This window comes from Delphinapterus leucas, chromosome 11, assembly GCF_059928025.1.
Source record: "Delphinapterus leucas isolate spDelLeu-1000000601 "Yukka" chromosome 11, BTC_Dleu_Yukka2, whole genome shotgun sequence".
NCBI classification, from domain to species: domain Eukaryota; kingdom Metazoa; phylum Chordata; class Mammalia; order Artiodactyla; family Monodontidae; genus Delphinapterus; species Delphinapterus leucas.
This window is the reverse complement of record NC_143139.1, coordinates 99,702,980-99,724,002: the sequence shown is the minus strand read 5'-3', so window position 1 is coordinate 99,724,002 and position 21,023 is coordinate 99,702,980. Positions and strand designations below refer to the sequence as shown.

General features: G+C 49.5%; 1 protein-coding gene across 7 annotated transcripts in view; it reads right to left on the bottom strand.

The window, feature by feature from the left end:
* TBC1D22A (TBC1 domain family member 22A) overlaps positions 1–21,023 on the bottom strand; it is a 314,050-nt gene that overhangs the window by 91,787 nt on the left and 201,240 nt on the right. For 6 of the 7 annotated variants that reach the window (XM_089921472.1, XM_089921473.1, XM_089921478.1 and 3 more), the window contains one exon: positions 20,538–20,613. The exons of the other annotated variant lie outside the window; for it this stretch is intronic. In XM_089921472.1, coding sequence (XP_089777598.1) covers positions 20,538–20,613 — 76 coding nt within the window. The remainder of the gene's footprint in view (positions 1–20,537; positions 20,614–21,023) is intronic. 7 annotated transcript variants of the gene reach the window in all.

Here is a 21,023-nt window from a genome sequence, read left to right as displayed (position 1 = left end):
GGACCTTGGCTGCCACACACTGGGGAAGAAGGGGGGAGCGGGTCTCCTCGTCGCTGTCACGGGTTCCAAGGAGGGGTGCTAAGAGTCCCCTCGGCAGGGCGCCAACCAGAGACTGGAGCGGTCACACGCACACGTGGACACACGCTTGCACATGCAGGGGCACACTCGGGGCCCTCAGGAGCCCGGGCTGAGGGGTGACAAGCATGGGCTCCGGAGTCAACAGACACTTCATCAGAGTGGACGGAGGGACACTGCATCTGTGTGACTTGAGCAGAACGCTCCTGGCGGCCTCAGTCCCCGTGTGTCAGGTCAGGTCCCGTCAGCCCCGACCTCACCAGCCGTGGGGACGGGTGACGTACCGAGTGCCTGCTGCGGGCAGAGCATCACGGGCTGAGTGCCCAGCGCGCCAGCACTCCCAGCGCTGCGGGGTGAGGGGCTGTTCCCAGGCAACGCCCGGCGGACACCACTGCCGCCCCCTGTCCGGGACCCCAGCCCGGACCAGGGAGGCTTGAGAGGCCGTTAGAGGGGCTTCTGACACCTGCGCGCACCTCTCCTCCTTCCCGGTCCCCCGCACAGCGACAGAAGGCCACAGAAAGGCAGAGAGGTAGGCGTGAGAAACAGAGACAGATGGACAAGCGGGCTCCCCCGATGGCCCGGCCAGCTTCAGCCTGCGCCCAGGCCACGCGGAGCCAACAGGCGAGCCCACAAGCCTGGGCCCTGGAGAGAGGCGGGGAGGGGGATGCTGGGACAGAGTGGGGGGCTTCGAGAAGCAGCTGGACAGCCTGTGCCTGCACCCCGGCCCTCCCCATCCTGCCCACCCCCCCAGGACACAGGAGGGATACCACCACAAACGTGACACCAGGGGTCTCAGTGCGGGGGGACCCGGGCCCGGCAGAGCACGGAGGACTGCACTGTCCCTTGCGCAGTGATGGGGGTGTGACTGCAGGGCGGAGCTGGGTGCTCGGACGGGCCAGGGAAAGCAGCCTGAGGGTGGGCCCGCCAGGGACCACTGCCTGAGGTACGGGGGGCCCAGAGGGCCCATCTCAGGTCCCCCTTCACAGAAACAGCACGTGTCTCCTCTGCCTTCTTGAAAGGGCTTATTACTGTGGAAAGGAGTCTGACCCCCGTGCAATAAACTGTCCTCCTTCCACCAAGCCCCGCGTGGAAAAGCCCTGCTGCCGGGGCGGCCTCCCGGCCTGATTTCAGAGGGACATTGGTTCTTTACAGTAAGGGAGATAAAGCCACCCACACTCTCTCCAGCAACTTGTAACCATGAACAAAAATGGCTTCGGGGAATCATTTCAAAACCAGACTTGATGGCCTACATTCAAAACCAAGACAACTTTTTCTTCTTAAGGTCAAGGAGAATCGCTTTATTTGGAAGTCTCTACTTACAATTTAATTAACTCGTCTCAGTTTGGCAATAAACCTGGAACATCAACCTCGGGTGGAGGGTCACAAAGATATATCATCATTAAGGAGAAAAGCAGCGAATTCGCTGCTCGGGAGGCCTCGCGTGCTGGCCTTTCCTTACCCACTGGGCGGTCATCACCACCCCCCAAGTAAAAAGACCCCCACTCGAGCAGCCGAGGGTAAGCCAGCAACCCCACGTGGCCTTCCGCGCCGGCCCCTCCGGGCGCTTCCAGGCAGAAGGGCCGGCCAAGTCACAGGTGCAGCATCTCTCACACAAGCTCCAACCCACCTCCTCGTCCCGTGAGGGGCCGGCCCCGCCCCAGCCCACCTTCACCCGCTTCCTGGGGCCGTAAAGTGGGCTGGGTGGTGGTGGCCCGGCCATCTCGAGGGCCCCGCCTGTGAACGGGGAGTCTTTTACGATCCAGTGCTAAGTGCAGGCCTGGAAGGAAGAGCTCCCGGAGCACCTGCTAACCTTCTGTCTGCTCGTACAGGACAGAACATCCTCCATGGTCAAAGCCAACGACGCCTCAGCTCCAGGTCTTAAAAAGCCCGCTCTGTCCTGGGGGGCATCTCAGTGCAGTCCCACCTGCCAGCCTCCAGCCCCAAGACCCTCCCGGGACCCTGCCAGCCCAGACATGGGAGGAGAGTTGTCCCTTGATCTTAAGAAAAGAGATCCCTCTCCACCTGCTCGGGGGGAGCACCTGAAAACAAGCTTAAGTTGGGAGGAAAACACAAAGGGCTGGGAGACAGGGAGGCCTAGAAAGGATGGAGTAGGGAACCAGAGAGGGTCAAGCAGGGTCCCCAGTGACAGGGCCCAGCCCAACTCTCCCCACACACCACTCAGGCTCTGGAGGCGGCCACAGGCCTGACCCCAGGTCCTAGTGCGACGGTGGGGAGGCCTCTGGGACTGGGCTCCTGCAGCAAAGGCTGGAAGGGCAGGGACGGAGGGCGGAAGTCGGGGCCGTCCAGCATGGCTACAGGGGTGCTGAGCCCTGGGACCCCTGAGCCACTGACCCTGCACGTCGGGCCGGTACAGCCCCTCCCGCACAGTGGAGCCGAATCCTTCCGAGCTCTCTGGCAGGCATCGCCCCCTCCCCCGATGACGTGACGCCCCTGGGGGTGGTGGGAAATGTCTGTGAAGATGGTCACTTGGGATCAAGGCTCTTGCACAGAGAAAGCACTGTCTCTAGAGCAGCACACAGGTCAGTTAGCGGGAGAAGCCAGCAAGCCTGAGAGGCCCTCGGGTCCCAGTGAGGAAGGCCCAGCTCGCCCAGCGGCGGGGTTGGCGGGGGAGGGTGGGAGTGGGGACTCACTTCGAGGTCGGACAGTTCTCAGACGGCCACAAGAGGGTCGGCTCTCAGCGGCTCAGCCAGGAATCGCTCGTCGGTCCTGCATATGCAGCATTTTTCTGTCCCTTTTACAAATGATGTAGGCGCAGCCGGGGCTACACTGGCACATATTACAAGCTTTCCCAGGCATCCGACCGCCCATCCTACGGACTGAAGGGCAGGAGGAGGGGGACCTGAGAGTCTCAGGCAAAACAAAAGCCTCCAAGGAAACCCACGTGGTGCAACAAACATCTAGAGACTAGAATAACCAACACGGAAACGGCTTTAACACCCACCCAACCCTGCACTTTGTACACAGGGAGCTTCATCTTCAAACTCTACGGAAGCAACTCGAAGCCACGGACGCTGAGGGCGCCCCCCTGTGCAGGAAGCACAGCAAACACCTGACTGTTAACCCACCAACGGGCACGGAGCACACCCTGCACACGCGGGGCACCGTGCTGGGTGCTGGGACGTGGGGGGTGGAGATGCGGGCACCGGCTCAAAGCCAAGCGGAAAGGAGCGCCGCTCTTTATTCAAAGAAGACAACTTCGATTTTCTGGCCTCCTCCCTCCTCGCAGAGCGGCACAGCGGGTGGGGCAGCAGAAGGCGCGAGATGCTGCCAGGAGTCCCCAGAGGGGCGGAGCATGGGGGGGTCTGGTGGTAGGCACTGCCACGGTGCTGCCACAGGCTGCTGCTCCCCAAGGAGATCTGGGGCGCAGGCGGGGACGAGCATGACTCAGAGCCCCAGGATACCACCGGGTCCCCCGCACGGTTGGGAGACAGCTCAGTGGGCTCTCCCATGTTCAGTACCAACGCAGGATGGGCAGAGCTGGAGGCCACATGGAGATCATCCGGCCTGAGGGGAAACTGAAGCCAGAGAAGGGGCAGGGCTCTCAAAATGGGGATGGTCACGCACCACTTCACAGGGGCGCCGTGAAAAGCCAGCCCAGCGATGCAGAGAAAGAGCTGAGAGCAGTGCCTTGTATGCTGTAGGCACCTAATGGATGCCGGCTGCCATCGTTATCATCATTATTATCATTAGCGGCAGGCAGCAGCCAAGTTCAGAGTCAGTGATGGAGGCTGAACTAGAACCCAGGGGTTCATTCATAATACGTTGTTTTTTAGATTACAGGAAACTTCCTCTCCTCCTTTGATTTTTTTGGCCTGAGTCATAGATCCCTCTTCCCCAAAATGCAACCAAATAGCCGTGTGGGTTTTCAGCTGAAGGCACATTAAATCAACCGGACACGCCCTGGGAGAGTGAGAACCCATGGGCCACCTGCTGTCCAAAGGTCTCAGGCAGGCACAGCATGGAGCCACTGGAATAAGGACGCTGGCCGTGGGGGAAAAGCCCTGGCCCGAGACAGGGAGACGGGCTGATGAGGGACACACAGAGGTCGCCGCGCCCACGTGACTTCCCGTGCCTGACAGCACTGCCGTCACGCGTGTGCTCTGCCTGTCACCAGGGCCCCGCGCCTCCAAGGAAACATCGCCATCCTTCCCGGCTCCCATCAGTCACTCCGGCGCCTAATGAAGACGCAAGCGGGGGAGGGGAGCTTGTTATTTCTCACTGTCACGCACTGAATATTCCACGGGCCAGGGCCGCTCTGCTGATTTACCCTCTGCTCTCCGACGGCTTACATTGTAGCGGTAATAAAAATATTTTCACTTGGATGGCAATAAAGCTGAATCTAGTTTACTAGCTGTAACTGAATTCTATCTTGAAAGAATAAGTCAATTTTAACCTTACAATGTAGTCGAGACAGCTTTCAGAGAAATTTCATTAAAATCTCATTTAACCTAAATTTAAAAACACAGGGAAGGGAAAATGTACACGCAGATTAAGCCTTTAACACACCGAGATAAAACTACTCTCCAGGAGTGCATTTGGGCATTTTTTTCCCGAAGGGTGAGAGTGTAAATTTTAATAATAACGACAGCCGGCACTCCCCTTGGCCCCCCTGGGTTGGGTCAGTATCGGCCACGCTAACGGGCATCCGGGGGTGGACAGAGGCGCCTGCCCAGGGAGCAGAGGCCCCAGACTAACCCCACCAAAGGAGTGCTAACCCATCCACCGCTACCCGCCTGCTACGCAGTTGATAAAAATGATGGTGAGATAATACAGGTACAAAGTTGGCTGGGCTCATGACGGGCCAGGCACCGTCCTAAGCACCTTACCTGCGCCGACTCTTCACACTCTCGGGAAAACCACGGCCACCACGGGGCCATCACTCGGCACTCACACCCACCGCTGGGGCGACAGAACCAGAATCTGAACGCACGCCGGCCTCCGGAGTCTTGCCCTGTGCTGAGTGGTGGTTCAGGATAAGCCAGAAACGTTCAAGAATGGTTTCCAAGGAGCCCAAAGCAGGGCCACCTTCTTTCCTCGGCTCCTTAACCTGCCTCCCGTGTCTGCTCATGCATCAGCAGCCCCTGTCACCAGGGGACCGGAGCTCTGGCGTCTAATTTCCTTCTAACCCCCTAGTGGGAGGCCAACCTGTCCCTCAGGTTCCCACCAACTTACATGCCCCCAGCTTGTCACTGCTCTTTAGCACCCAGGACGACTCCCTCCCCAAGGCAAGGGTTTCCACGGCCTCACAGGAAGGACGGGAAACACAGGAGCACGGGGCCGGGGGGCGGGCAGGCTGCCGTCTACATACAGGCCTGCAGACCGCACACCTGCCCCCACCCCACCCAGTGCACAATGGACACCCTACGGAGTGATGGACACACGGTCCGGGCCCCAGCAGCCCTGTCACAGCGGACTGGCCGTGGAGTATTTGGTGGTGGCCCAAAACCATGAAGGACACACAGAGGAAAACTACAGGGCCCCAGGGGCTTGGTGCCACCATAGGCCAGGGTGACAGTGACATCTTCCTGGGACAGTCAACGGCACCTCCCGGGCTACGGCCTAAAGAAGGGCGTCCTGTAGACCCTCCACGGCAGCAGGCCCACCAGGTGGGCAAGCACGGGGCCACTGAGCCTCCCCAGGCTGCATCAGCGTGTCCTGCTCCTGTGGCCCGTCTCCTCCTCCGCCGTGGGCTCCCTGAAGGCCAAAGTTGCATCTGTCACTTACCTCACCTGCCTCCCCTCCCTCCACCCATCAAACCCCACCCCAGCCTGGAGCACTGCCCTGTTCTGCCAGGCACAGCAAATGAGAAAGGCCCTAACTGCCTGGGGGGGTGGCCGAGGCGGTGGGCGGCAGCGTTCCAGGCAAAGGAAACAACATGAACAGGGATCCCAGCACGGCTGAGGTCACATGTCATGCTTAAGGAAGAATAAACAGCCCCAGGCTTCAGCATGGCCTAAAGCCAGCTGGAGGATGAAGGGGTGTGGGATCAAACTGCGAAGGGCCTTGGAGGCCACTGCACCGCGAGTCCCGAGGTCCAGCTTCCATTACATCAGCAGCAGCGTGGACGGTGGACCAGAGAGGTGGAAGGTGCTGATCTCCTTAGGAGGCAGAAGGCAGGGGCGGGCCTCCTACAAACCCGTCTGCACTCATGGACGGGAATCAACCAGGTGAGTGTCCTGGGAGGCACAGGCAGGACTTGAGTGACACAAAACACATCTCCGAAGGTCATCACCCACGGTCAGTGCAGAAAAAGCCAACCATCCCCAGGGCGACTGTGACTATATTCACCAGACGGTTGAGGGGCCCTAAGCCAGCCTTTCAGAAAATAATGATTAATAAGTCAGAAACGGATCCAACCAAATGAAAAGGAGTAGCTTCACTTAAAAAAATCACTTGGTGACCAGCCTCATCACAATGTCTGCACTGAGGAAAGTCAAATGAGTTCAGCTGGTATACAGGTCAATCCAAGCCTTTGGCATAAACAAGAAGCCCTCCCGGGAGACAGGCTGCCCCTCCGTGCACATGTCGGGGGGCCGGAATGTGTAACGAGGTCAGTCTGCCCCTCGGCAGAATGGGAAAGTAGCGAACCTCAAGCGCTGCAGCCATGCCCAGAAAATGAACCACATCTAAAGTGGGCATGTGTGCGTGCAGAGGGGCGTGTGCACATTGGTGTGTGCGCGTGTTGGTGTGTACGTGTGTGTCGGTGTGAGTGTGCGTGCATGTATGTGTGTACTGGTGTGGGGGAGTGTGTATACTGGTGCGTGTGTGTGCATATACGTGTAAAGGTGTGTATGTGTGTGTGCACATGTGTATACTTTAATTTCAAATGACCCATCATGTGTGAGCCGTATTTTCATTGCCACCTGTAATAACCTCTAGGAGAAGAGGGCAGCCTCAAGCTTAGGACTAAGCTTACATTCCAACTTGACGCAACTTTGAACTCTCCCTTTGTGGAGTCGCCAGATAAAATACAGGAGGCTCAGTGAACTCTGGATTTCAGTATGTACCCAATACTGCATCCAACGAACAAAAAATGGTTCATTATTGATCTGAAATTCAAATTTAACTGAGTGTTCCATATTTTTATTTGCTAAATCTGACACTGCTAAGATTAGGTAGGAAGGATTTGTCCCCATTTTTCCTACAGGAAAGGGAAAGCAGAGCTCAGATAAGCCTGAGAAGGCGCATTTCTGTGGGTGGTTCTGGCCTCCCCAAGCAGCCCTAGGACAGTTTAGAGTGTGGAGAGAACTCCCTCTGGGCTATGCTCACTGGCCACCCGGTCCAGACTGGCTGACTAATGACCAGGTCTCTCCACCTCCCCCTGGTGGCCCCACCGGGGCCTCAGCTTTATGGTCCCTCCACAGCTAAGGGCAGAGCCCAGCAGACCTTGGCCTGCAAAGGAGTCACGGGCCTTTAGGGGGTGGGCGTGCCTGTCTCCTCCCACTTCCCCTCCGCTGGCTCTGCCCCACCAGAAACTATCCCCCGAAGTCCCTTTCTGTGCCTGCTTCCTTCCCCACGGGAAAACGCACTGCTCTGTGAAGCATTCTTTAAGCTCTGATTTTAAGTGTTCTGAAAAAGCCAAGCATAGACATCACCAGATTTACATGTCTGCTGAGGCTATCTTCAAATGCTCCTTTTTAAAACTGAAATAGGGGAGGCGGAGTCAAGATGGCGGTGTGGGAAGACATGGAGTTAGCGTCTCCCCACAACTAGGGCACCTGCCGGCCGCTGGTGGGGGACTCTGGCACCCAAGGAGATGGGAGGAACCCACGAGTGAACCAGTAGGACATAGGGGGACTGAGGGGGGAGGAGAAGCAGAGGCCAGGAAGATCAGGAGAGGCAGGTGGGAGGAGCCATCCAGGAGGAGCAGAGGGCGGTCACCGGGCCCACTCGGGCTGGGGAGCCTGCTGAGCTCCCAGACCGGTAACCCCCCTCCAAAGCCCCATCCAGGCCACGTGGGTCCTGGGGGCATAGGAGGGAGGCCGGGGAGATCAGGAGAGGCAGGGGGGAGGGGCCATCCAGGAGGAGCGGGAGGGTAGTGGAGGGTGATTGCCCCGCCCACTCAAGCCCAGGAAGCCTGCTGGGCTCCCAGGTGAGGTCCCTGCCCCATGAGACCACGGGTGGGGGGCACGCCTGGACCCCTTCTGTTCCTTGAGCCTAAGCCCCCACACACACACAGAGTCCCTTTTCCAGCCCTGTGGGTCCTGAGCACTGGCCCCGTCCACCGCCCAAACCTCGCCCTTGCTTAGGCCCCGCTCTCCGCAGCCAAGGCCTTCCCCCCCCACCCCCACCCCCCACAACTTTTTCTTCTTTTCCCTTCTCCTCTTTTTTACTATCGTGGTACTGATGTACCTTCCAGCTATTGATTCATCTATATTTTTACTTTTATATTCTTCCTAACATATCTGTTAGTTTCCTAGTCTAATTTTATTTTCTATTTTGTTCTTTTTTGACACCCCAGGCGGCTTGCAGGATCTTGGTTCACGAGCCCGGGGTTGGGCCGAAGCTCCTGTGGTGAGAGCTCCGAGTCCAAACCACTGGACTAACAGAGAACCTCAGACCCCAGGGAATATTCATCGGAGTGAGGTCTCATGGAGTTCCTCATCTCACTGCCAAGACCCAGGTCTACCAAACAGCCTACAAAGCCCAGTGTTGGAAGCCTCAGGCCAAACAACCAGTAAGACAGGAACACAATCCCACGCATATAAAAATAAATAAATAAAACGGCAAAAAGATGTGTCACAGATGAAGGAGCAAGGTGAAAACCTGCAAGACCAAATAAACGAAGAGGAACTAGGCAATCTACCTGAAAAAGAATTCAGAGTAATGATAGTAAAGATGATCCAGAATCTCAGAAATAGAGTGGAGGCATGGATTGAGAAAATACAAGAAATGTTTAACAAAGACCTAGAAGAACTAAAGAACAAACAGAGATGAACAACACAATAACTGAAATGAAAAATATACTAGAATGAATCAATAACAGAATAACTGAGGCAGAAGAACGAACAGGTGAGCTGGAAGACAAGATGGTGGAAATAACTGCCGAGGAGCAGAATAAAGAAAAAAGAATTAAAAGAACTGAAGACAATCTCAGAGACCTCTGGGACAACACTAAACGTACCAACATTCGAATTATACGGGTCCCAGAAGAAGAAGAGAAAGAGAAAGGGTCTGAGAACATATTTGAAGAGATTATAGTTGAAAACTTCCCTAACATGGGAAAGGAAATAGTCACCCAAGTCCAGGAAGCACAGAGTCCCATACAGGATAAACCTTAGGAAAAACACACCAAGACACATATTAATCAAACTAACAAAAGTTAAATTCAAAGAAAAAATATTAAAAGCAGCAAGAGAAACACAAAAAATAACATTCAAAGGAATGCCCATAAGGTTATCAGCTGATTTCTCAGCAGAAACTCTGCAGGCCAGAAGGGAGTGGCAGGATATACTTAAAGTGATGAGAGAGAAAAACCTACAACCAAGATTACTCTACCCAGCAAGGATCTCATTCAGATTCGATGGAGAAGTCAAAAGCTTTTCAGACAAGCAAAAGCTTAGAGAATTCAGCACCGCCAAACCAGCTTTACAACAAATGTTAAAGAAACTTCTCTAAGCGGGAAACACAAGAGAAGAAAAAGACCCACAAAACAAACCCAAAACAATTAAGAAAATGGTAATGGGAACATACATATCGATAATAACCTTGAATGTAAATAGATTAAATGCCCCAACCGAAAGACACAGACTGGCTGAATGGATACAAAAACAAGACCCATATATACGCTGTATAAAGGAGAACCACTTCAGACCTAGGGACACATACAGACTGAAAGTGAAGGGATGGAAAAAGATATTCCATGCAAATATAAATCAGAAGAAAGCTGGAGTAGCAAGACTCGTATCAGATAAAATAGACTTTAAAATAAAGACTGTTATAAGAGATAAGGAGGGACACTACATAATGCTCAAAGGATCAATCCAAGAAGAAGATATAACAATTATAAATGTTTATGCACCCAACACAGGAGCACCTCAATACATAAGGCAAATACTAACAACCATGAAAGGAGAAATAGACAGTAACACAATAATAGTAGGGGACTTTAACACTCCACTTACAACAATGGACAGATCATCCAAACAGAAAATAAATAAGGAAACACAAGCTTTAAATGACACAATAGACCAGATAGATCTAATTGATATTTACAGAACATCCCACCCCAAAGTGGCAGAATACACTTTCTTCTAAAGTGCACATGGAACATTCTCCAGGGGAGATCACACTTGGGTCACAAATCAAGCCTCGGAAAATTTAAGAAAATTGAAAGTCATATCAAGCATCTTTTCTGACCACAACACTATGAGATTGGAAATCAACTACAAGAAAAAACTGTAAAAAACACGAATACATGGAGGCTAAACAGTGCGCTACTAAATAACCAAGAGATCACTGGAGAAATCAAAGATGAAGTAAAAAAGTACACAGAAACAACTGACAATGAAAACACGACGATCCAAAACATGTGGGACGCAGCAAAAGCAGTTCTAAGAGGGAAGTTTATAGCAATACAATCTCACCTCAAGAAACAAGAAAAATCTCAACTAAACAATCTAACCCTACACTTAAAACAACTAGAAAAAGAAGAAGAAAACCCAAAGTCAGTAGAAGGAAAGAAATCATAAAGATCAGAGCAGAAATAAATGAAATAGAAACAAAGAAAACAATAGCAAAGATCAATAAAACTAAAAGTTGGTTCTTTGAGAAGATAAACAAAATTGATAAACCCTTAGCCAGACTCATCAAGAAAAAAAGTGAGAGGATCAATGCAAATCAATAAAATTACAAATGAAAAAGGAGAAATCACAACAGACACCGCAGAAATACAAAGGATTATAAGAGACTACTACAAACAACTCTATGCCAATAAAATGGACAACCACAAAGAAATGGACAAATTCTTGGAAAGGTACAACTTTCCAAGACTGAACCAGAAAGAATTAGAAAATATAAACAGACCCATTACAAGTAATGAAATTGAAACCATAATTAAAAATCTTCCAACAAACAAAAGTCCAGGACCAGACGGCTTCACAGGCGAATTCTATCAAGCACTTAGAGAAGAGCTAACACCCATCCTTCTCAAACTCTTCCCAAAAATTGCAGAGGAAGGAACACTCCCAAACTCATTCTACGAGGCCACCATCACCCTGATACCAAAACCAGAAAAAGGTATCACAAAAAAAGAAAATTATAGACCAATATCACTGATGAACATAGATGCAAAAAACCTGAACAAAATACTAGCAAACAGAATCCAACAGCACCTTAAAAGGATCATACACCATGATCAAGTGGGATTTATCCCAGGGATGCAAGGATTCTTCGATATATGCAAATCAATCAATGTGATACACCACATTAACAAATTAAGGAATAAAAACCATATGATCATCTCAATAGATGCAGAAGATGCTTTTGACAAAATTCAACATTCATTTATGATAAAACTCTCCAGAAAACGGGCACAGAGGGAACCTACCTCAACATAAGAAAGGCCATATATGACAAACCCACAGCAAGCATCATACTCAATGGTGAAAAACTGAAAGCATTTCCTCTAAGATCAGGAACAAGACAAGGTTTGTCCACTCTCGTCACTATTATTCAACATAGTTTTGGAAGCCCTAGCCACAACAATCAGAGAAGAAAAAGAAATAAAAGGAATACAAATTGGAAAAGAAGAAGTAAAACTGTCACTGTTTGCCAATGACATGAAACCATACATAGAAAATCCTGAAGATGCCACCAGAAAACTATTAGAACTAATCAATGAATTTGGTAAGGTGGCAGGATACAAACTTAATACACAGAAACCTCTGGCATTCCTGTACGCCAACAAAAATGAGAGAGAGAAATTAAGGCAACACTCCCATTTACCACTGCAACAAAAAGAATAAAATACTTAGGAATAAACCTGCCTAAGGAGGAGAAAGACTTGTACTCAGAAAACTATAAAACACTGATGAAAGAAGTCAAAGATGACACAAACAGATGGAGAAATAGACCATACTCTTGGATTGGAAGAATCAATATTGTGAAAATGACTATACTACCCAAAGCAACCTACAGGTTCAATGCAATCCCCATCAAACTACCAATGGCATTCTTCACAGAATTAGAACAAAAAATTTTACAATTCGTGTGGAAACACAAAAGACCCCGAATAGCCAAAGCAATCTTGAGGAAGAAAAACGGAGCTGAAGGACTCAGGCTCCCTGACTTCAAACTATACCACAAAGCTACAGTAATCAAGACAGTATGGTACTGGCACAAAAACAGAAATATAGATTAATGGTACAGGATAGAATGCCCAGAGATAAACCCATGCACATATGGGCACCTAATTTACAACAAAGGAAGCAAGAACATACAATGGAGAAAAGACAGCCTCTTCAATAAGCGGTGCTGGGAAATCTAGACAGCTACATGTAAAAGAATGAAATTAGAACACTACCTAACACCATACACAAAAATAAACTCCAAATGGATTAAAGACTTAAATGTAAGACTAAACACTATAAAACTCTTAGAGGAAAACATAGGAAAAACGCCCTTTGACATAAACCACAGCAAGATCTTTTTTGACCACCCTCCTAGAGTAATGGAAATAAAAACAAAAATAAACAAATGGGACTTAATTAAACTTAAAAGCTTTTGCACAGCAAAGGAAACCATAAACAAGACGAAAAGACAACCCTCAGAATGGGAGAAAATATTTGCAAATGAAACAACAAAGGGCTAATCTCCAAAATATACAAACAGCTCATGGAGCGCAATATCAAAAAAAAAAAAAAATCCAGTTAAAAAATGGGTGGAAGACCTAAATAGACATTTCACCAAGGAAGACATACAGATGGCCAAGAGGCACATGACAAGATGCTCAACATCACTAATTATCAGAGAAATGAAAATCAAAACTACAATGAGGTATCACCTCACACCAGTCAGAATGGCCATTATCAAAAAATCTAGAAACAATAAATGCTAGAAAGGGTGTGGTGAAAAGGGAACCCTCCTGCACTGTTGGTGGGAATGTAAATTGATACAGCCACTATGGAAAACAGTATGGAGGTTCCTTGAAAAATGAAAAATAGAACTACCATATGACACAGCAAGCCCACTACTGGGCATACACCCTGAGAAAACCATCATTCAAAAAGAGTCATGTACCACAGTGTTCACTGCAGTACTATTTACAGCAGCCAGGACATGGAAGCAACCTAAGTGTCCATCGACAGATGAATGGATAAAGAAGATGTGGCACATATATACAATGGAATATTACTCAGCCACAAAAAGAAACGAAATTGAGGTATTTGTAGTGAGGTGGATGGACCTAGAGTCTGTCATACAGAGTGCAGTTAAGTCAGAAAGAGAAAAATAAATACCATATGCTAACACATATATATGGAATCTAAAAAAAAAAAAAAAATTGGTACTTATGAACCTAGTTGCAGGGCAGGAATAAAGAGGTAGACATAGGAAATGGACTTGAGGACATGGGCTGGGAGGGGGAAGCTGGGGCGAAGTGAGAGCAACATCGACATATATACACTACCGAACGTAAAACAGTTGGCTGGTGGGAAGCAGCCGCATAGCACAGGGAGATCAGCTCGGTGCTTTGCAATGACCTAGAGGGGTGGGATAGGGGGGCTGGGAGGGAGGCTCAAGAGGGAGGGGATATGGGGACATGTGTATGCACACGGCTGATTCGCTTTGTTGTGTATCATCAACTAACACAGCACTGTGAAGCAATTACACTCCAATAAAGATCTATTAAGAAAAAAACTGAAGTAGGTTCTCACGGTGTTTTCAATCAAAGGATAGCAATTCCATTTACATTATCTTATTTCACAAAAGATGCATGAGCATAGAATCCAAGGTGAGCCTGCCCCACAGGGGGCCCAGCCCCCGGACTCAGTCACGGGGGCTCTGACTGCAGCCTCTCGAAGAGCCCAAGGGCTGAACTTGGGGGCAACTAGGGATCGTGCAACCTCAAAGATTGACATCAGATATAACAGACATAAGGACAATAAAGGTACAAGGTGTGTACTCGGATACATGGCAAAAATGTGAAATTTCACTTTCAAATATTTGTAAACATTCCAGGTGTAATCTGGAGTGAAAAATCTCCTCCAGTGCTTTGTATGTTGAAATTCTATCAGCCCATGGTGTGTTAATGTATATTTATTATTGAAGCAGTAAACTACTCAATAACTGGTGTGAACTGTTAATCTTATATACAAAAATTGTTTCATAAGTAGGGAACAGACTGATGTTAACAGAAATGCTGACAGCACCCGCTCTTACCTCTGAACTTCTCTCTATGCCTCACCCATTACTCTGTCTCCAGTCTCGGGGCCAGGCTCGCTCAGCCCAGGCAGAAGGGCCCTTTCCTTTCCTCCTGACTTTTGTTGCAGCACGTGACTCGGTTTGGCCAATGAAATGCAGCCGAGCACCGGGGACCACTTTCTTTCAGAAGCACAAAGAGCCTGTGAACAATCCCCAAAGATTTTCCCTGCATCACAGGAACTGGGCCAGCAAACTCCTGAAGGCCGCTGCTCCATCAGCCTGAGTCCCCAGGTGAGGACAGCACAGACCAGAGCCCTGGGCAAAGCCACAAAGGATGTGCCATGTGGGTGAGAAGCAAACGTGTGTTGCTTGAGCTGCTGAGGTTTACAGGCTGTCTGCTGTGCTGGGGCTTAGGGTTAGGGTTAGGGTTAGGTCTGTTTGGCCAGCAACAGTGGTACCTGGCTTCCGCCCAACGGGGACTTTTACCCTCATCACTCAAAGTTTGGCCCACATGCGCCTCCGATGCACTCCTGGTGCCAGGCCGTGTGCTCGGACACTGCGCGAGAGGGTTCAGATCTAACCCACCCCGAAGCAGCAGCGGACACAGCATGTGCACTCAGGCAAGGAGTGGTGGCAGCCCGCAGAGGAGAGGGAACTGGTGCTGATGGGAGAGGGAAGGGGAAGCGGGGAGGCAGCAGCAACACAGAGGGAGTCAGGGGCACCGCAGGAGGCTAGCCCCTGCCCAGGACAGGGATATGGGAAACAGGTCACAGCACCCAGTGCAAAACCCATCCACGGCTCGCCCAGGGCGCACGCGCACCCCTCTGCTCAAGGGTCCCCTCCAGAGTCTGCAGGCACAGGGAACAAGCACCGCAGCCCCCACACGCCCACCACTGCTCCAGCGTGTGTGAGCAGAACCTGAGGACGTGGTGAAGACCCTAGTGTTTGCGGGCTGCAGCCAATAAGACCAACCAACCAGTCCTTGTCTATTGGAGGCCCTGAGGCTTGGACACAAACGACCACACGATGGTGGGTGGTCTCACGGAAGCACTGATGCTGCCTGGCGTTTCTCTGAACGAGAGCTCTGTGCACAGCCTTTCCCAGAAAAAGTCTGGGCATCGTGCAAGGTGGCCCCAGAAGAACAGAGGACTGGGAACCACATCTAACACCGAGGGCTCAAGCTATTTCTCCCCAAGAGAGAAGAAGAAACTACATTTGATAAGAGATTAAGAAATCAATGTTTTTTTTTTAAAAAAAGGTCTGAGGCTGATTTTTGGACGAATGAGAGCTACATGAATACTGACTCCAGGCCACCCCCTTCCTCAAGGCCACACACTGGCCTTTGTCAGATAAGCTCTGTCTCACCCGGTTATCAAGAGCTGCTGCCCCTGGTCTCCCAGGCTCAATCCTTCCATTTGCCCACCCGCAGCCAGACTGCCCCAAAGAAACACCAAATGTCCCTCAGCTGGGCTACGAGGTGGCCTGCTGGAGGCTGACCGGCCTATGGCAGTAACACATTTGCACAAGAAGCGGCTTGCTCTGCTCCAGGGCCAAAAAAAAGCACAGTTTGACAGAAACAAGAAATCCCTAGGCAAGCCCTTGCCCCAAAAATGTGACCTAAGCATTCACCTTGTAGAGGCAGGTAACTGTTAGAAATGGGTTCTGCTAAGGTCGTAGCAGACGCTCATCCAGACCTCCCAAAGCCTTTCCAATTTCCCAAGAGCCAGTGCTTTGATCTCCCAGACCTCAGACCCAGTCTCGGTATTTTCCCATTCTCGGTGGGATTTCGTCTTCCTGTGGTGATTTCATCTGGCTCTACTCCTAAGCTGCCCATATACCCACGCCTTTTCCCAGTGACCACCTGACTCTCCCAAGGCTGGATGGGGTGCTGACCTGCCGATCTCCAAGGGCTCTGAGGTTCACAGTAATTGTGGTCTCCTGCTTATGCTGCAAGGGTAGGTGTGTGCGCTTCGTCTACTTTCCTTCTTGATTACACACTTCTTGGAGGCAGTGAGAAACAATGCAGATTTAGGTGGCCTCTTGGACTTTCAAATTCATCCTTGAAGGGTATTTCTGCTGGATGTCGACACTACGGTGACAGTTATCGTTCTTCCTGCATATTGAACATATCTTCTTGTGCTTTTGTTGAGAAGACAGTTCTCAGACAGCCATTCTTAGAAAATAATCTCTTACTCTCGCTGCCTTAAGAATTAGTCTTCAATTGAATTTTACTATGATGCGTTTACATACAGTTTCCTCTTTATTCTCCTGAAGATTCAATGGGCTCTTCAATCTGTGAATTGGTTTATTTCAGTACTTTTGGAAAACAATGCATCATTATCTCTTCAGATTCTTACTCACTCTCCCTCGTCTCCTTCTATGACTCCAAATAAGTACATATGCAGCTCTCTAACCATACCTTCTATATCTCTTACTTTCTATATTTTGCATATTCTTACCTCTCCATGTTTTGTTTTGGCTATTTTCTTCCAACCCATCTTCCAGTTCACTACCTTTCTCTATAGCTATGTCTAATTTGTTAAATCTGCCCACTGACTTTTTAATTTGGTTATTGTATTTTTCAAATCTTTTATGTAAAATCATATAGTTTCCCACTACCATGGCAAACATTCTCAAGATTCTCTTTTTTATATTTCTTCATACATAGTAAGGAGAATAGTTTCATGGTCTATGCGTAAGATTACAGAAACTTAACATCTTGTGGGCCTGTTTCCATTATCTGTTGTTTCTGTTTGTTCTCACTTAAGAAGTCTTGAATGTGTGTGTATTTTTGACTATGTGTAGATCATTTTAGGTGGGGGAAAAAAAAAAAAGCAGAAACAATTTGAGGAACAACTTTCTGGTAACTTCCTCCAGAAAAGATTTTTTTTTGCTTCTCCCAAGCACTCTACTCCAGTAGAGAAGTGCCGTAATCAAGGTTCAAACAACCCTGGTCCTCTCAGGTGATGTAAACCTGGCCTGCAAGACTGCACAAGGGCAGTTTCACTTCAGTTCCACCCTGACAGTTGGTCTTCTGGGTCTCAGAAAGTACCTGGGCATTTTCTGCACTCCTATCCTCAGGTAGGCTATGGTTTGATCCTTTCCCTCCATGAAGCTGTCAAAACTACAAACCACGTTGGGATTCTTTCTTCTGGATTAGCAAGAACCCTCGGAACAACAGTGGCCTTCAGGGCTGGGCTCATCTCTCTGGTTCCAGCATTCTTCCAGAATCTGGCCAGGAAGTCCTTGTCTCCTTATTAGCAGTTCAATGCTTTTACGAAATTTGTTTTCTTTTTACCTTCTTTGTTTTCTTTTTTTCTCTCTTTCATTCTTCCTCACCACCCCCCATTTGTTTGTTTGTTTGCTGGCTTTAAAAAACAATCTTATCCATTTTTTAGGTCTCTTCAGTGAGAAATCTGGTTGGAATTACCTAGCCCACCACCACTGGCAGTGGAAGGTCCTCCTACTCTCACCTTTGACATTGCCAGTTCAGTGGCTCAAGGCTCCATCTCTCATTGTGTGGGAAGTTCTGAAAGCTCTGCCCCAAAGACTACAGACTCCCCTGGGGCTTCTCACTAGCCAGCTTACCTCTCTCGAGACAATTACCACCCACCGGGTGGTCTCTCAGGCTGCTGCCCATCACCTTCCTGCTCGGCCTCCATTACAGACACGACCCTCTGTCTTCAGTCGCGTCACCTTCCTGTCTAGGGAACAGACTTTTTCTAAAGATGTGGGGGTAACAGAGAGTAGGGTACCGTACTACTCAAAACAGAAAACTACTTTAGAGTACTTTTCAGAAATCCTTTAGCCAGCTGTCACAGCTAGAAAATAAGACAGTGACTTTGACCCTCTCCTAATCTTCCCCGCTGCCCCCCTCCCCTCGCTGCCCCCCTCCTGTACCCCTGGGCCTCTGCCCTCCTCTCCCTCTCCATTCTCTTCTGACTTACAGCACTACTACTGGGACTCCACAATTCCTCTCACTTTTCCTTGTGTAGCAATTTAGCTCTTTTCTAAACTATTCCCATCTGGGTCAAGCCCATAAAACCTCAGCTTTCTTAATAACAGGTCCATGAAATTGTGTTCCTTCACCAAATTGCCAAAAAGTTCTGAAATCAATGCTGTCCTTGCCCTGAAATGCAAAAATGGGGCAGTTGTTTTTTTTTTTTAAAGCAATATTTTCCTCCTAGTGTATCCTGCCGTCCCTGCACAGTCCCAAGGCCACACATTCTTTCTCCAGGAGGACAGTGAGAGAAGGGGGCCTATAGGACACTTCTCCCCGGGGCTGCTGAGGGGTAACAGCCCAAACTCTGTCAATTCTGCTACTTCCTGCTTGAAAAGCCTGGGAATTCTTCTGAGGCCATCACAGAAGTTCGTCCGGGTTTCACTGGAAGAATAGTTACAAACAGAGTACAAAGTCTAACCGATTACCAAAAAGAGCCTCCTATGTTGTGAAGAACTGATCATTTAAACAAAACGACCACAGGATGAAAATGCCCTCCTCGGAAGCTGCAGGAAAATAAAAATGGGATTCACTGAAAAGCCCAGATCCGGCTGGGCTTCCTCTGGTTGCTGCTGCCGCTCTTTGAAACCATCATCCAGCAAACCCGAGATGTGCTGCTTCTAAACCACAGCTCCGGAGAAAATCAACTCAACTATTTCCCAGACTGCAGCCCTGGAACAAATAAGCACCAACCGCAACTTTCCAAGCTCCACAAAAATACAAAATCTGCCTTCTAAGAGACACAGGAGGAAAAGAAGAGCTGCTAAGGAAGTGTAATTCACAGCCCCCTCCAATTGTATTTCAAAGAACAAAATGAGGCCGGGGGAAAGGTGTGAAACTGCTAGCAGGGAAAAAACCCAAGAGCGTCCAGCAAAGATCTCCCCGTGAAGTTAAGAATAAAGGTACATAAATGCAGTTACATAAGCCAAAAACAGTACTTTGAACACGTAGCTGCAAAGCAGCTAAATACACTGAATCAAAGTATTAGTGGAAGAACTGTGTAGAACTTCATAATATGGAAATTAGGCAATAAGCATTAGATGCAACTGAAAATCAGATTCAATCAAGGAGCAGAATGGAGTTGATAATCGGTACGACTCCATTTCACAACGTCATTCAATCATTTCCCAAACCAAGTGCCTTTCTTGGGAAGACGATTGCCGATATACTTCCTACTGCTGAAGGTACAGCAAGGGGAAGAGACACCAGGATAGGCCCGTCCTTGGAAGGCAGCCCTGGAACACGGGCAGCGAGTCTACGTTTTAAGCAAAGTGTGATTTCTCTGCAGGTTCAGTGAAGTCATCCACCAAGCTCACACCGGGCTCCTGATGACACAGCCTGTGTCTTCTCTGCGCATCACCACTGACCAGCCAGCTGGTGTCACAAATCCATGCCCGGTTCTGCTCGGTATCCCTCTGTTAATGCTCTGTTCATTAATTTAACAAACTATCCGGAGAGTATGCTTGGAATGGGCAGCATTCTCTCTCAACTTTAATTAAACTCTGCTATTGCAATATGACAGCACATCATAGGGGGAATTATTTTAAGGATGAGGGCAGAAAGTATTTCAAAGCCCCCCACCTAAACATGAAAGCATAATCTAAAATGGCCAAGCACATACTATAATTTTTCTATAATATTAAAGATGTTATTTTCAGACTCAGTAATTAATTGGATTCCGTGGAGAAATTACACCAGCATCCTTGATAGCAAAATGATGTGCAGAGGCAGGAACAGTGTGCCAGAGGACGGCCATAAACAACCCAGCTGTCACCCAGATTATGACAATCACCAGGCTTAATAAGGAGTAAGAGCTGCTTGCTTCTAGGATGCACTCATTACTTCCTGCAAAGTGACGGCACTGAATTCTGATTATATCGCCTTCGTAAAAGGAATGGCAGCGGCAGCGGCACCTGCTCCAGCGGCGGGTGGCCTCAGAAGGATGCCGGGAAGGCGCAAGCCAGGGGCCACGGGCTGGACGAGGACGGCATCCCGTCAGCTGATGGCCGGCGAGTCCTGAGCCTTCCACCGCCTTCTCCCCCGCCCCACAGGGAAAGGGGAGCCCAGGAAGCTGGCTTACCATCGATCCGGCTTACGAGTTCTTCCAAGATTTTCACTTTCATTTGAATCCCAGGTTGAGCAAAGGTGTAGTTGTCCTACGGGAAAGATAACAACGAATATCATATGCATGGAAAATAAAACCCGCTTTCCAAAGGGGAAAAAGGCAGCGGGAACCAAGGTGAACAGTTTCACAACATAACAGATTCACAAAGTGATCAACGCACACGGCATTAGGCTGCGTTACACCACCAGTGTGCAGCACGAACCAGAAGGTGAGTCCGACAGCCCCTGATGTCAGAGGGGAACACACCGACCTCAGGAATATTTAACGGGGCACATCTACGTAAATACAGATTTAAAGTGAACAAACAGCTCACTGAGGGCCCGAGTCCCGGAAGTTGCTCTGGCTGGCACAGGGGCAAAAAGCACTCAGAGCTGCAGGGGAGCCGATGCGTAACAGCGACCTGGCAGTACCAGCGTCACGCCGGCCATCCCAGGGTCAAGG